The sequence below is a fragment of the Anarhichas minor genome, unplaced genomic scaffold (assembly GCF_050575085.1).
Source record: "Anarhichas minor isolate MPS153535 unplaced genomic scaffold, ASM5057508v1 ptg000018l, whole genome shotgun sequence".
NCBI classification, from domain to species: Eukaryota; Metazoa; Chordata; class Actinopteri; order Perciformes; family Anarhichadidae; genus Anarhichas; species Anarhichas minor.
The window spans coordinates 8,445,358-8,461,234 of record NW_027466464.1 but is presented as its reverse complement, the minus strand read 5'-3'; the positions used below and the strand labels follow the sequence as shown (position 1 = coordinate 8,461,234).

Below are 15,877 nucleotides of genomic sequence, written 5' to 3'. Positions count from 1 at the left end.
TTTCATTTTTACAACCTCTACTACTCAACTACTCTCTTGTCCTTTCTGTGTCGTGTAAACCGCCTGCTCTTCAACGTTTCTGTTGGTCTCTGGCGAGTCAATCATCATTGTCACACATGATTCTTTCAAGGACCTTTTGGAAATAAATATATAACAGAAAACGTGTTTTTTTTAAAAACCTGCCAGCGGGTTAAATCATCAGTTTATTGTTTGTTTCAGCATTTGCGTATTGCTGGCTGTAATGAAGATTGTAGCTCTGCGAGACTGTAGTTTCAGACTTTTAAACTTGTTTACGTTAAGCTGCACTCATCAGTTTCACTCATTGACACCTCCAGACTGTAGCTAGTAGGTAATCCGGCGCGGTGTTTTTGCCTGAGAGAGCTCCAGACATGATCAGTGGCTTGCTATTCACTTTCCGACTTCAGTCGCTTCTTTCATCACTTCCTGTCTGGAGATTTGAGAGCAGAATTGAACGTGCGTAACGATGTCAAATCCATCTCACTTAGTGAGGACTGCTTCCCCAGTTTGTGATCACTGCCGTCTTTGTTGTTGTCAGGTTTGAGCTGATTCCCTCCTCAGTTTCTACAGCCATCGATACTGTATCGGCATGCTTTGTGCTCGTCTGGCTCCTTCTGTCTCTTTGACCCCGTGTCGTTTCGCCGTGACGTGTTCTCTCGGCGTGCTGCAGCGTGCGGACACACGGCATCCATCACCGGCGGAATGACTGGCATGTCGTGGCAGCGTGCGCTTGTGAGATGCTGCATACTTTGAAATCAGTGGTAGTGAGATGACATAAGACATAAGAGACATAAGAGATATTTTTCCCTACTGTTTTGAAGCACTGAAGCCGTGACAGTTTGGGTTTCTTCTGCATATTGCCGGGTTTTTTTTTTTCTCTTTCTGCTGAGAATTCTTTTGTTAGAATAACTGCAAACTCCTCTGATCCTCCTTGGAGAAAATAAAGCTTTGTACTTCACTGGTTCACACACAGACACTCCCTTTATGCCAGGAAAATAAGGCACAGAGTCACTCGCCATGATTTAATTTAGATTTAGTTGTTTTAAGGGATTAATCAAGTAAACTAAACCTGTGTTCACAAATGACAATCTGTAATCTTAAACTTTCTGTTTTAAAACTATTCTGTATCAGTGTGCTCTTATGTAACGATGTAATGTTTGTTATATATGTACTTGGAAAGCATCTCTAAATGAACACACATGTGCACACGTTAGAAACCTGAGATATTCAGTTTAATGTCATAGAGAAGTAAAGAAACCAGAAAATATTCACTTTTAGGAAGCTGGAATTGTGAATGTTTTCTTTTCTTAAATAAATACTCCAACAGATTGATCATCAAAAAATACTTCAATTAATCATTGCAGCTCTACTTAAGGGATAATTGCAAACCTGATCAAAGTGATTACCATTTCATCAATATTTAATGACTTAATTGACTGACTTATAAAAGTCTGACGTTTTCTTGCAGAGCAACACGTGTTGCTGCCGATCAAAATCAAGCTGAGCCTTACAGCTGCACCGATCGCTAGTTTTCTGTTATCGAATGTGTGCTAGAGACCCAACTCTGCCATTCCCCTCAGCTCTGAGGAACGCTTTAGCTCCTTGTAGCTCGTTGTTCTGGTGTTACGGCACATTTCACTTGCTCTCGGCGTTGTTTCCAGCTGCAGCAGGCAGATGTGTTCAGTACAAGGGGCTCTTCTAAACCGACTGTACGCTACCTGCCCAGCATCTAACAGCAGATGGATGAAGTTAGCGACTAGCTGGTGGACACAGTGGAGCACCTAAAGAGTCACTGCAGGTCAGGTGACCACAAACACGACTCCAAAGGAACGATATCGCTGCTGTACCTGATCGGCTTGAAGCTGAACGTCATTTTTTTTTTTTATATGGACCTTGTTCAATCCTCGCTGTTTCTTTCAGGCACGCTTTCTCACCTGCAAGTACGTCGTTCAGTAATGGCTGCAATTAGCACCCATGCATTTTAATGAGTGCAGAACCAGTTCTAGTGAAGGGATTTTTGCCAAGCACCTGGCAACCTGAACCATATTTAAAAATAACTGTGGTAAGTTTAATGACACATCCTTCTCTCCTCTTTTGGCTCCTCTACTCCTCATGTCCTCCTCTCCTCCCTCACTCCCTCTCTACTCGCACCAAATTACCCAGCTGTCTTTGCAGGGCCGACAGGCAGCCGTTAATTAGCCAATCTCACGCTCCGTTAGCCGGCTGGGGAGACGGAACGAGGTAGAGGAAGAAAAGGCAGCGAGATGGAGAGAAGGTGGGAGTGAATAGAGGAGAAGTGGAGGGAGCTAAACAGATTGTTAAAGTGAGCGAGAGTGGAAGAGAGTGAATGGAGGAGGCAGCAAATGGAGGAAGAGTGGCTCGGAAACAGCATGCAAAGTTTCCTAAAGAGAGCCGACGAGGAAGAATGGGAAGAGCTGTTGAACGGAGAGGATGGACACTGGTGAGGGGATGAGAGCAGAAAGACGTAATGATTCTCACTCCATTAACTGTTTCTGGTGAACTTATTTTAAAATGGTTCCAGTTGGAGCCACCAGTGTCCCCAGTCTATAAAGCAGCTTTAATAATGCTGGGAGTTGAGTTGTGAATGGTTAGAAATGCAGATGAGGCCTCTTTTGTCATGAATGCAAAAGCTCTCGGTGCAAACTAGCTTTCATGCTATTTACGTTTTGGTTCCATTCTCTCACTATCTATTCATCTGCTGTCAAAAAGTGTCTTTCTAGTGTTCAGTGGCCTCTACATGAGTGCAAGGAATCAAAACTACCACTTCTTTTCAGCTGCTCGGCAGAAGCGAAAGAAGAGTCTCGACTGAAAAACATCAAACGCCGTCTCACTCTGGACGTTTATGGTTTAAAAAAAAAAGAAAAGAAAAAAAGTAGAGCAAATGGTGGCGATCCAAACATAAAAGAGAGAGCTGGGAGAGGAAAGGACGGTAAAACACAAATTGAAAATGTTGAGCTAAACAGCAGAGCGGTGCCATAATTTTCACTCCATTAGGTCTTCCAGTTAAACGGGAATGGGAGCGAACATGCAGCTTTAAAGGAATCCTCCAAAATGGCCGATTTCCGCAGGTTTTTTTTACGAAAAGTTTTCTTCTGTTTAGGTTTACAGTGGAAGTCAATGGGGACATTCAACAGGAGAAACCACACGTGTGTCACAAGGTCCGAGGACAGGCGTCGATTGATTTAGGTGCCAAATATAAACAGCAGTTTGTATTTGACTTAAGCTGCTTTTGTACCGGATATCACAAAGAGATGGAAGTTAGATGTTTACTAATATGTACATCTTCACTTGCAGTTTGAAACCTTGTGCGTTAGAAATGTATTTGACTTGTTTTCTAGTCAAATGCTTGTGTTCTGTGCTTGTGTGAGCCAAAAAAAAGAAGTAAATCAGGAGTAATCATTACATTAAGAAGAGTCGATGAATTGCTGAGAATTAAAACCAAAATCGGAGAATATATGTTTATTTAAAGGCTTACAAGTTAAAGATGGTGTTGCTGTAGTTTTTAATTCATAGATATTAGAGATAGATCTGTTAATTCCACACCGGGAAAGACGGAAACAACATTTGAACGAATGCAAACCCGCAAATTCACGTTGTGTATTCAGAATGCGTCTGCATTAAACACGGCGAATATCACATGAAATTTTCACTCGTTTGCTGGAGGTCTTATTAAGCATTCAGCGAGTCAGACGGGGACTTTGCTTCCCAGCGACTTTGTTTCTGTGAGGCTAAATAGTGTTTTTATAGTGTTTAGTATTCCACTCTACCAGGGTTGTCCTGCTTTATGGAGCAGAGAACACACACAGTTTCATTAGAAGCGCTGCTGGTAATTGTCAGTCTTGTGTGTGTGTGTGTGTGTGTGTGTGTGTGTGTGTGTGTGTGTGTGTGTTTCAGGCAGTTGTAAGTCCTGGACTCTCCTCCAGGGATTAATCCAGAGAAATCCAATCAGACTGTCTTCATTTCCACAGACAGCCATTTTAGTTTTATTAGCCCAGACAGGAGCCAGATATTCTATTAGAGATGTACTGTAGCTCCGCCTCAGCCGTCCGACCACCAGGGTCTTCCTCCCTCCCTGCTTATTGAAGCTCAAACAGTGCAACTAGTAATGAAGCTAACAAAGTTGTGAACGTGCGACTGCTCGGCTTATTACGCCCACCAAAAACTTTTGACAGTGTTCCTACTCATTGAACGTCACCATCGCTGTGTGCCGTTTCACCAAACGTAGTCTAGAAGTCTGGTGATATTATCGATATTTTTTCTGATGTATCTTCATCCTCCTCCAGCTTTGTTTATCCTCACACACCGCACGAGCCTCTCGCAAGCTCTGTTGGATTTTTTTAGCTCGGCATGCCGTCTGACCTCGGCTGAAGGGGTCCGTGTTTCAAGACCGGTCTCGACGGACCCCCTCGCACTGAGGCCAGGACCAGCAGGCTCCGTCTCCACCGGGGACAGGCGAGGGGCCATTTGTAAATATTCTGTTTGCATGCACATGAATTGTGGAAATAGCCGGCTTATCGAGGAGTCAGAGAGTTCATATAGAGGAGGGGGGGATGAGGTCCGTATGGTCTGCGTTGAGCAGAGGAACAGCTGTGGGCAAGAGGCTGTTTGTCAGCCTGCTGGTGGGGGATCAGATACTCCTCTAGCAGCACTTCCCATGAAGAGGGGGGGGCAGGGGTGTCTCTGCCGATACTACGAGCTCTCCAAAGATGTGCTGGCACTGCTGAGGGCCCCTTTGCTGTTGATTTCTGGCTCCGCGATAAACAAAATAATCCTCCTCAGTCACTAAGTATTTTCAAATCCCCTTCCGTCATCCTCGGTCTGCGTCCTCTCCGCCGTCAAGAACAAAGAAAGTAAAGGGTGGAAGCTAACTGTGAGAAAGCAGAGGCTGTCTAATTATAGCTCCGTTCCTCGAAAAATATGGGTGTCGTCTCCGAAACAAGCAGCCGGAGTTCATGCGTCAGTCCTGCAGAATTATGCAAAACGCGTCTTTAATCATTAACGGCGATGTCAGACACTAACCTGGTGTTATCGGAACGTCGGAGAAGCGCATCTCTCTTTGACTGTCAGCTCGGCAGATTTTAAATGATGTGATTATATAAGAATAGAGTCACAGTGATTATATAAGGCATTAAAACAGTTGTCATACATCCTGACATCAGAAGTAAATATATTGAAATGTGTTGCGCTCACAATAAGGAGTTATTTTTACCTGCTTGTAAACAAATAAAATGAAAATGCAAAGTTACCAACAATGGAAAAACGTCAAATTTATGCTCTATCGGTTATGATAACTGTGAGCGTGGCACTGCTACGAGAACAGGTTGTAAACAAGCCAACGGTTGAAGATAATCTGCTTTATTTAGAGGTGAAACTGACAGTGAGAGCACCTCAAATGTTCGCTCATAATCCCTCAATGCACAGGAACACTTTGCACGCAGTAGTAGTCAAAGCAGAAGCAGGAAGTCGGTTCCTTTTATCGTGTGTTTACAACACAATGTTTAATTCTAGATTAATTTTCCGTCGACCAATCGATTGATGCTTGCAGCTCCAGTCTTTAGAAACAATGCAGCATTCATAATAAATCATGCAGCATGCAATACTATCAATAACATCATATTTTATTTACTAAATGGACATATTACATTGTACATAATAAGGAAATAATGTGCTAAAATGAACATTTTGAGTGACAACCTACCAGTCGTGGGGTTTGGCGTAATGAAAGCGTGGCCAGCAGGCCGGAGGATATCCGTCTCTCGAGTCTGGACAAAGTTTCCCGATAAAGATCAATATAAAGAGACCACGGGACACTGAAGTAAAACCAAGGCCGGCGTTATTGCTGCCGCTGCTGCTCGTGCTACTACTGGTTTTTAATGATGTAGCACTTGAATATTAAAACCATTAGGGAAGAGAGGAATTGAGATGTGATTCATTACTCTGCTGTGGGTGAGTTCACTCCGCTCCCCTCTTCATTATACTCTCTTCTTCCTCATGTCTCCATCTCTCATTCTTTCCTGTCTTTTTTTTTTTTTTTTTTTTTGCCATAATTGTTTTTCATCATCGTTTGTCTTTTTTTTTTCTCCGCCTTGTCGTTCTCTTTATTATAATTTTTTTCATCTGTATCCTCTATTTGTCTCGTAAATGTCAGAGGATGACTCAGGCTGCATGGGGTTTTGTGTGTGTGTGTGTGTGTGTGTGTGTGTGTGTGTGGGAGGTACAGTGCTAATAGTCCCTCTCTCCCTGACAGACTAATGACTAGTTTGTGCTTCTCTGTCTGTCTCTCCTGCTCTCTCTCTCGCTCTCGCTCTCGCTCTCTCTCTACACGTCTTGCTCTTGGAAATAATTAGCTCGCTCACCCCCTTTCCAAAGATTACATCTATTATCACAATTTCCCCCTTGTCCCTGTTTTCTTTCTTTTGTCATCACTATCCTCCTTTATCTGTCACATGTCCATCTTTTTTTTTTTTATCTTCTTCGATTGGAGAAGGAACAGCAGTTGGCGTGTGTGTGTGTGTGTTATCATCATAGCCATCATAGAGGAATTGGGGCTGCATTGTACTGAACATCCAAAGATAACGCTCTCTCCGTGTCGTAATAAGCGCAGCAACGCGTCTCCGTAAATACTGGAGGTAGAGTCGCATTAAACGTCACAATGCAGCACAAATCATTCTGTGTGAAACAACACTAACTGCAGGCTAAAGTAAATGTTAGCTTCGTGACTTAAAGACTTTTTGCCTCTTCAGCGGTGATGTCATCCTGCACCTGTGGGAGCAACTGAAAAGTCCAACCGATTTATAAAAAAATAAATAAAATTTAAAAAAAGTTATCACAACCCTTTCACCAGTCGTGCCTCTCTCTCTCCAACTGCTCCGTCAAATGAAGCTGCCCTCCTCTCCATGACTAACCGCCCGGTGGTTTACCCTGCATTGCATTAAGGAAGTGATGTCATGCAACATTAAAAGGGGAAATGTGTCTTTTAATGTTCGCTTTTTAACCGAGGCGGTTGTCCTTCGTGATGGTGCTGATGCTCTGAGCTGAATGTGACGTCTTAATCCACTCCTAGCTTTGAGCTGGAGTAGTTTTATAAGTGCTATTATTGTTGCAAACACAACACAATCGCTTTCCCTTTTTTCCTACTGCTAGCGTCAAATTTAGCGACTTATTCTCTTCTGCCAACAGCTCGGCGTCTCTCCCTCGCTGCCACCGACACGACCACTAAGCTTTATGCAAATGTTTGCGCAATGGCCAATCTAAACGCTGATGGTGCTCCATAGCTGTCACATTAAATCAATATTTACTTCATAATGATATGTTTTTAATCACTTTTAAGCTTTGGAAATTGGTTGAAAACACACATGCAACACGCATCACAGCTTCACTTGAACCCCTCTTCCTCTTCCTCTCTCTCTCTCTCAGACGACCTGGCGTACGAGGTGCGTTGGTTTTTCACCAGGCTGCGCGGCGGAGAGACGACGACCCAGCTGGCCAGCGTCGACCGCTTCGGCGTTGTGAGGAAAGACACTCGCAACTCGTCCAGCGACGTTTCGGCGGAGCGCAAAGACACGCACACCTACACGTTGAACATCCACGGCACTCAGGACAGGTGAGTGTGCTCGTGGGTAAATGGGCGGCGGGTCGGCGGCGAACATGCCGCAGAGCTCTTACTGTGTGTGTGTGTGTGTGTGTGTGTGTGTGTGTCTGTGGTCTCCAGTGACAGTGGGGAGTATCACTGCGTCGCCACGCCCTGGTACCTGTCAGCCTCCACGGGAGCCTGGACTCAAGCCGGAGAGCTGACGTCATCTCGAGTCTTCCTTACAGTCCGGTTCGCCGGTGAGATAAAGGACTCGTTTTTACAACAGAACTAATATCAGTTGTTACGTTATCTGCTCCTATTAAACAACACATTATTTCTCTGTCCCTCTGCAGTGTGGGAGTCCCTGAAGCTGCCTCTCTTATACGGAGTCGCAGCCTCAATAGGTAACCATCCTGCGTTTCATGTTTCTTTTCTTATTGGCACTACTGAACCCACCAACATCCGGTTTGTCGCTGTTCTGCTCAACGAAATGTCGAGTTAGACGACCGAAAAGTTTAAATGCAGCTTCCAGCCAACAGCAAAATGTCACAGAAGATGTGTAAAATGTTTGTTTTTTTTTGTTCACTTGGCTCACTGACGCTGATAGACGAGCTGACGGTGCAGTGGTCACGCTTATTTAGGACACATGTCTGACAGCTGGCACTGCCGGTGCACAGTGGAACTAAATAAGACAAGAACCTGAATTTGTTTCGGCTTAAAATAGCCAATAACAATCAATAAAAGATGCCTTAACTGGCAGTGTAAAAGCGCTGGGGACGTCCCCAGTTGCTATTCATAAGGACGGTCTTAGAGGCAGCTGTAGTTGATGTCGGAGTCGTTCCGGTGCTGTAATGGCCTCTAATATCGATTCTAGTGCCACCTTTACCGTGTGGGGGAAGTTGTAGCAGCTGTAACTATGTCTTGACTGGGCGGATGGGTAATGCATATGGTAATAGCAGTAGAAGAAGTAAACACATTATTGAAAGGTTACAGATGAGCAGTAGCATCAGTAGAGGAACTAGTGGTGTAGGTAACATGGTGTCCCCTCCGTTGTTAACCTTGTCCCGTGTCCCCCAGGTGTGGGCATCTTCTCTCTGGTCCTGGGTCTGGTTTGCGCCCAGTGCTGCTGCCGCAACACCACCCACACTCCGCGCTCGCGCAACAAACTGATGGACCTGGAGATGGACTGACAAACACTTTCCCCCGCACCCACCCACTGCAGCGCTCACAGGAAACACCAGGCACACGGCAGACACACGCCCATAGACGATTTCTGGGACACCCAGTTGTTTCCGTGCGACGGATGTTGGGAATAAAAAAAAAAAACGCAGGGTTTCCTCAGCTCTGCAGTGGAGGAGCAGGGGATTTTTTTACAAGCACCAATGGGACTTCAATTTCTATGAAGATCCATTGAAATAATAACTAAAACCATAGCACTACAGGACACTCCGAGGAGTTAAATTTTTGAGGAACAGGAGGCTTCTGAGACATCACTGCCGCTTGGGAATAAAGGACCACTAAACAGATCTGCTGCCTCTGTAACCACTAGGGATAACACATGGATGGACTACTTTTTGTTTTCTTCCGATGCCAAGCGCTTCCTGCAAAGAACAACCAGATGAAGGGCACACCAGCGTAACCCCGCTGAGTTTTCGTTGTTTCAGGAAGCACGGAAAATTCAAAGGGGGTTTGGGTTCGGGGTTGGAGAGGCGTGCATCTGCACCGCCAACGTCTCCCCGTTGAATCAGCAGCCTGAGCCTTATCTCTGTCGTGGAGTGAACGCCGCGTTCATACGGGCCGCTGAAGTCCCAGAAAACGAAAAGTGGTATCGCACGACCACCCCAGAGTATTCCCTCCTTTACCTAAAGGACCAGATTTATTCTCAGCTCTAGTTTTTTGCAAATTAAGAGATTTTAAAATGACATTTCTAAGCTTTACAAGGAGATATGCAGTCAGTGTGTTTGTGTGTGAGATATACTCTACGTGGTGCCAATGTTTGAACTAACCGAGGTGTGCTTGGTTGGTATCGACACTTGAACAGCCACTCAAAGTGGTGACAGCAAGCACTCTTCTTTTCTAGATATTCAGAAATGTATCCTGCTGTTGTTTTACCAGAGTCTCGTGTGTGTGTGAGTGATGTGCTACAGTATGTGAGACAAAGAGTTGCATGTACTGTTTTATGATGACATCATGAGCAACACAAGCCTTTTTCCCGGGTCACGTTTTTCTGACATTAACATCCCGATTTTTAAACCTGTGAGCGACATGACTTCCACGTTTTAACAGGAAAATCATGCATGTTTCTCAGTTTTTAAACGTTTTGGCAAATGGGTTTATGTGCCAAGATGAGACGATCTGTATCAATAACAAGTCTGTGCATAAAAGTATGAAGCTCCAGTCAGGATGTGGTTAGCCTAGCTTAGCATAACGACTGGAAGTGGGGGGGGAAACAGCTAGCCTAGCTCTGTTAAAAGTGAATAAGAACTCTCCTCTTCCAGTCGTTATGCTAAGCTAACCATGTTCTGACTAGACGCACAGACATGAGATTGATCTTCTTATCTAACTCTAAAACAGGAAGCAAATAAGCTTATTTACCAAAACGTTGAACTGTTCTTTTAAACATGACTTCGATGAGTTTTTCTTGGTAAATCCTTCTGTTGTCACTTTTTGGTTTCGCGAGGCTCTCGCTGGCAAACAAGCAGTTCTCAAGAAATATCAGACTGTTCCTCAAACTAGCAAGAAACTTAACCAGAAAGCGATCCAACACGCAAGATGTTTGGTCTCGACTCACAGCTGTAGAACAAAAACATCACCAGCTGATTTGTGAAAGAAGCTTTTTGCACCCGACACGTTCCAGCAGACATCTTTTTGAGTTTCTGTGGTGTTTCTACAGCAAATGGATGAATCGTTGTGTCACGTTGGCTGCTGTGTGAACGCACTCTCACAGTTCCACCAACAAGTTTCTGTCCAAACCCAGCGGGATCCACACAGACCTGTTTGTGAGACGATGTGCCAGGCTGCGTTTCCTCCTTCCCCTGACTGGGCAAGAAGAGGCCTTTTTGTTTGGCGTTTTTTTTTTTCTTTTTTTTAGTTTTTAGGCATTTTAAGCAGCGATCCGAACTTCATGAGCAATATCAGGCTGTAGTCAGGTCACAGCGCGCGTAAAGCTGCACTCGGGACATAAAACGGGTGTTTTCTGATCGGATGTTACAAACGAACGATGTCTCCTCCTTAGAACTTTAACTTATTATCCAATCAGAACACAAGGCCCGAATCCATCAAGATCTCTGACTGATGTTAATGTAACACCATCGGCTAACACGTGGCCATCCTGCTATAACTAAAGCAAAAGCCACTCGTAGAAATATCGTTGTGTGTGTTTTGACTTGATTGATGGTGACGGTTGCTTCAGAAACTTCCAATACGTCTCCATAAAACCCACTCCACAGTATTCCAGATGGATTTCGGCACCATCATGAACACACGTTCACCGTGCAGGAGCACGCGGGTGAACGACAGGGCTCCGTACCAAATGCTCTTAACAGGAAACGACGCACGCGTAGCATCGATACCACTGAACATGCCACGGCAAGCTTCCTCCAGTGTCCTTTTTATTTTGGCATTTTGTCGCAACCAGTATGATGAATCATGTTGTTGGTTTTTTTTTTTTTTAATAAATAGATTTGTAAGATGTATGAATTCACTGGTTCTGATTTAATTGTGTTTTTATGACGATGAGACGTTGATATTGTACCGATCTTAAAAAATCTTAAAAAATACTTGCAGCAGAGATTTAGAGACGGTAGAAAAACTGTTTCCGTCACTGCCGATCGGAGCTGTACTTGATAAATATATACCACTACTGCAGAGACATTTGTCCAGGAATGAATGCAGATTTTAACCTTTACCACTGAAGACGCAAGTCAGGTGTTAGTGGGTGTTAGTGGGTGTTTTGTCCAGTGGGAAAGGGGCTTTAGTGAAGGCCGCTGGTTAATTAAATGCAGGAGGTGCTATCACTGCAGAATCATTTTACGTTTTAAACCAAATATGTACACAAAGCCAACTCCAAGGATATACTGCTCTGTTTTGAATTCTTCCTGCAACCCACAGAGCAGCAACAGCTCTGATTGTTATCACTAAGCTATTAGCCTGTAGTGGGGGTTTCTTATGACCACGCTGCTTCAGCCAAAGCAACATTTTCGTGTTTTGGTTTCACGTGTTTCTGCTGCTTAAAGTTATTGTCTGAATAACTCCGGGAGATATTTCCTCGTGGCCCAGGCTCGCCCACATTTGCCCTCTTTCTGTTGAATTCATTTTTTTCCCCCTCCAACAGGATCTGATGTGGTCGTGATCAGAGTTCTTGCTGTGCGACTTGTGACAAATGTGGGCCAATTTGGTTTTTCTTCTCCGTCTCTGGGCAAGCCATCAATCAGGTTTTCCTATGCTTGCAAACAACTTCAAAAACTTCTATCAGAATAAATGTTTTCTAATTCGACATTGGACCGCAGCTATATCTCTTCCTCTTCCCCTCCGTGTCTTTAATACTGTGTCACCCATTCCCTTGTTAGTCTTAAGGGATTTATTTTCTGCCTGTTTATAGTCTTTCTCTCTCTGTGTGTTTGTCACCACTCTCTCACTCCATCTCTTCTTCTATGATTCTCTTTAGCTTCCCGTCGCCACACTCGTCTCTCTTTCACTCTTCATTAGAAATGCAGATGAGTCGAAACCTCGGTCGCTCTCTTGGGTTTTGATTTTTTTCTTTTACACCTCTTAAACAACACTCCATCCTCTTCCTCTCTCTTCCTCCATCACTCTCTCTCGTTCTCTGATCTCCACATGAGATGGAGATGAGAGAAAAGAAAGATCCGGTGTCGACTGGCTCGGGTCTGTGGCTCTTCTAACTTGCGCTCGTTCTCTCTCTCTCAGGGTCCATTTGACCCAGTTTCCTCGTCTCTGTATGTGTGCTTTCGTGGCCTCGTCACACCATTGTCTTCCTTAATTGACTCGGTGGTGTGCGTGTGATTAAAAACAACCAGCACGGGATATTTTCTGTTTGCCACCGTTCACCCCTGCTGTGTCGAAGATGACACATTTGGTGGCGTTGCCCACCGGCTCCGACTTGTCTCAGCTTGAGGGTTGCTCCACATAACAAAAGAATTTCAGACGGAAAAATTTAGCAGCGCAAGGAGGAGAGGCAAGCAGCCTGTTTGTCCCCAGAGTGTACCAGAGGCGACACGTTTTCTCGTATTGATTGTAATCAAGGCTGATGTTTACAGCAGCTCCAAACAGCCAACATCCTCGGCTCCATCGCACCAGTCTGCTGTCTGCTTCTAGCACGTTTAAACGCTGTAGTTTGCTGTGTTCCCCCCCCCCCCCCCCCAAAAAAATAATCCTTGGATTGGATACAAGCAGGAGACCGATTTGTCTCCTGATGTGCCAACGCTCCAAAAAAAAAGGAAAACAAAATGCAAATGATTCGATTTTCATCCAAAAAACTTTAACTTGTGATGTATTTTATCCAATTTTCACTCCATTTTTATAGAAATGGTACTCCAGAGATGTACAGTGGTGTTGCACTTCCATAAAGCTGGCAGAATTACGAGACAATGGGGTCATTATTGCAGCTACGATTGCATGATCCCTCACTGGCTTCCCACAGGTGAGCATTAAAATGAGTTTCCTGCAGGATTCAACTCCAAAAAACCTTCTGAAAAATGTCTTCTTTCTATCTTGATATGCTACTTTGAATAATACATATTCATTTGAATTGATTCCGGTATTTCCTTCGGAGCAGGTTGCTTTAAAATCAGTCTTGACGGAGCAGCGCGATTGGCCCGAGGTGAGATCTCACTGACGGGGTCCATGTGGCCGAGTCACTCATCACCAGCAGCAGGAGGTCCACTTCAATTAACTTCCAACTCCGGCAGCGGTGGATCTGTCGCTGTTCTTTCTCACACCAACGCTCACTTCTTCCTAAACCCCTTACAGGTGCTTCTGCACCATCCGCTCTGGCTCTGACCGGGATAGCCTCGGTTTACCCACAATGCTCCACTGTGGCTCCGAGGCACAAGGAGCCACGCTTTCATAAGGTGTGTGTCTAGTCTGGCTCTTATTGAACTATTTCCGGAGTAACTAAACGTATAAACAATTAGAGTTCAGCACCGGTAGATGTATATCATGTTTCTGTTTTGCAGGCCTGAGTTCATTTCATCAGTTCTTGCTGTAAAAAAGGGCCCAAAACAAACAGTAATCCAACACTGGGTCCCTAAATATTTAGAGCCAGGAAACTCCTCCCTTTACTTTATTAAAGTACTGTAAGTACAACTTTGAGGTATTGAGTGTTTCCATTTTATTCTAATTCCACTCAACAATTCAGAGGCAAATACTGTACTTTTTACTCCTTTGTTTCGATTAATAATAACAAATATCATCAACTTATACATTCTGATGAATTATCATGGGATAAGATGAGACTATTGATTCCCTGAGGTTGCAAATCACAATCTACCCAGCAGCATGTTGATGCACACATTAATGCATGAATAACATTAGTAACAGAGTATTCCTACACTGTGGTATTACTATTTCTACTGAAGTAAAAGAGCGAAGGACTTCTTCCTCCTCTGAAGTGTGTGTGTGTGTGTGTGTGTGTGTGTGGCGATGACGCGTCAACACCTTCCCCTCACCATGGAAACTATGTCAACACATGGGTGGGGGATGGAGAGAGAGATTGTATATGAGGAGGGGGAGGGGGGCAGTGTTTGTGATTTATTATTAGGAAGAAGATATTTGACCTCACTTCTCCATAAATCTCTCGTCTGCTTTCGTTCTCTCTCTCTCTCTCACACAGATACGTCAGATCATTTTCAGAGCCCCTTTCATGTTCTGTAGACTTTCGCTCAGTTGATTTCTAAAACTTTCAAACACGGACACATTAAGAGGGGAACGCGCAGGGAAGGACGAACGGTTAGACTGACCTGCAGGACCAGGATTGTGCTTTTATTACAAATCAGATGAGGCCCAGTCAATGTTGTCCGCTTCTGAAATGATGCAGACGAGCCCTCGGCCGTATTAGCTTCTAATGAGAAACCTTCAGACTCCTCACAAAAAGAAACCTTTCAGTGTGTAAATAGAGTTTATTCAGATCAGACTAAAATAACAGATCCTGGATCCACGTGGCCTCTTGTTTCCACATGCACAATTTTAAGTATTGCGTTATTGGGCCTTCGATGCTCCACCTGCAGCGGTGCCACCCTGCAGACAGCCCGGTCCTGCAGCACGACTTGTCCTTGTATGGTGCCGTGTCTTAAACATGGCAGCGCTCCAGCTCTGCAGCCGGCACACATCCACACAATGCAAACACCTCCAAGTATACACAGATGACTGGTACTGTAGGTATGACTCCACGTTATTGTCTTTTGCAGCTGTGGAATGAATACGTGACGTTAGTGTATTATTAGCACTGATGTGTTGAAGTGTAAGCATTTATCCCTGACATATAACTCTCATTGGTAGACGTACACTAATACTAGAAGGCGCCATGTTTGATTTAGGCCCTGCAGACTCGGTTGTCGAAAATTGTTTTTTTCGCAGCCTTTAAAGTTTTTTCAGATCTAAAGATGAAGCCATGTCAGTTTACTAAGTTGTAAACTTCCTCATGAGACTCGACTCGACCTTGTAACCCTCGATCACTTTAAAGAGCTCACAAGTCGGACTCAACCGGGATCGTTTCACAGGGGATTGTGAAAGAAAGCCAAAACTTTACTAAATACATAACAAAATGAACAGTAACTTTTACTTTGTCTCGCTGTTGCGCGAGCACAACCTGCAAAGTGAGTTAAGAGACTAATACAGTGATAAAAGCAACACTCCCTCTGGCCCAGCAGCTCACACACTGCCATCAATCGCTGCGAACACTGTGGTTGCACGTGATAGGAGTGTGAGCGTGTGAGAGCGCTGCAGGGCTCGCTAATTTATTTGTGCAAAAATGAGTGTGGATATGACCATGTGTTACGGCATGTTACCATGGCTGCAGCTGCAGCAGTGTTAAGTCGAGGGGGGCTGCGAGCTGTGGCGCACAATGGCGTCCGCTGAAAGACTCGAAACAAACGGTCAAATGTGATGCGTGGCCTTGTGTGTCACAGATCTGCTGCTAAACTAAACTATTGGCCCTGATTTAGCTCCATTGGGCTGTTACCTACAATTAAACAAATTCACTTTATTCAATTTATCTATTTATTTATTTATTCTTCCAGCAAAGAACAA

General features: G+C 44.3%; 1 protein-coding gene across 1 annotated transcript in view; it reads left to right on the top strand.

The window, feature by feature from the left end:
- The window catches only part of ptgfrnb (prostaglandin F2 receptor inhibitor b), a 34,803-nt gene extending 23,498 nt beyond the window's left edge, over window positions 1–11,305 (top strand). The window contains exons 12-15 of the mRNA XM_076095180.1: window positions 7,456–7,642; window positions 7,751–7,869; window positions 7,966–8,016; window positions 8,690–11,305. Of these exons, the coding sequence (XP_075951295.1) occupies window positions 7,456–7,642; window positions 7,751–7,869; window positions 7,966–8,016; window positions 8,690–8,802 (470 nt within the window). The 3' untranslated portion in view covers window positions 8,803–11,305. The remainder of the gene's footprint in view (window positions 1–7,455; window positions 7,643–7,750; window positions 7,870–7,965; window positions 8,017–8,689) is intronic.
- The last annotated feature ends 4,572 nt before the right edge of the window (window positions 11,306–15,877 follow it).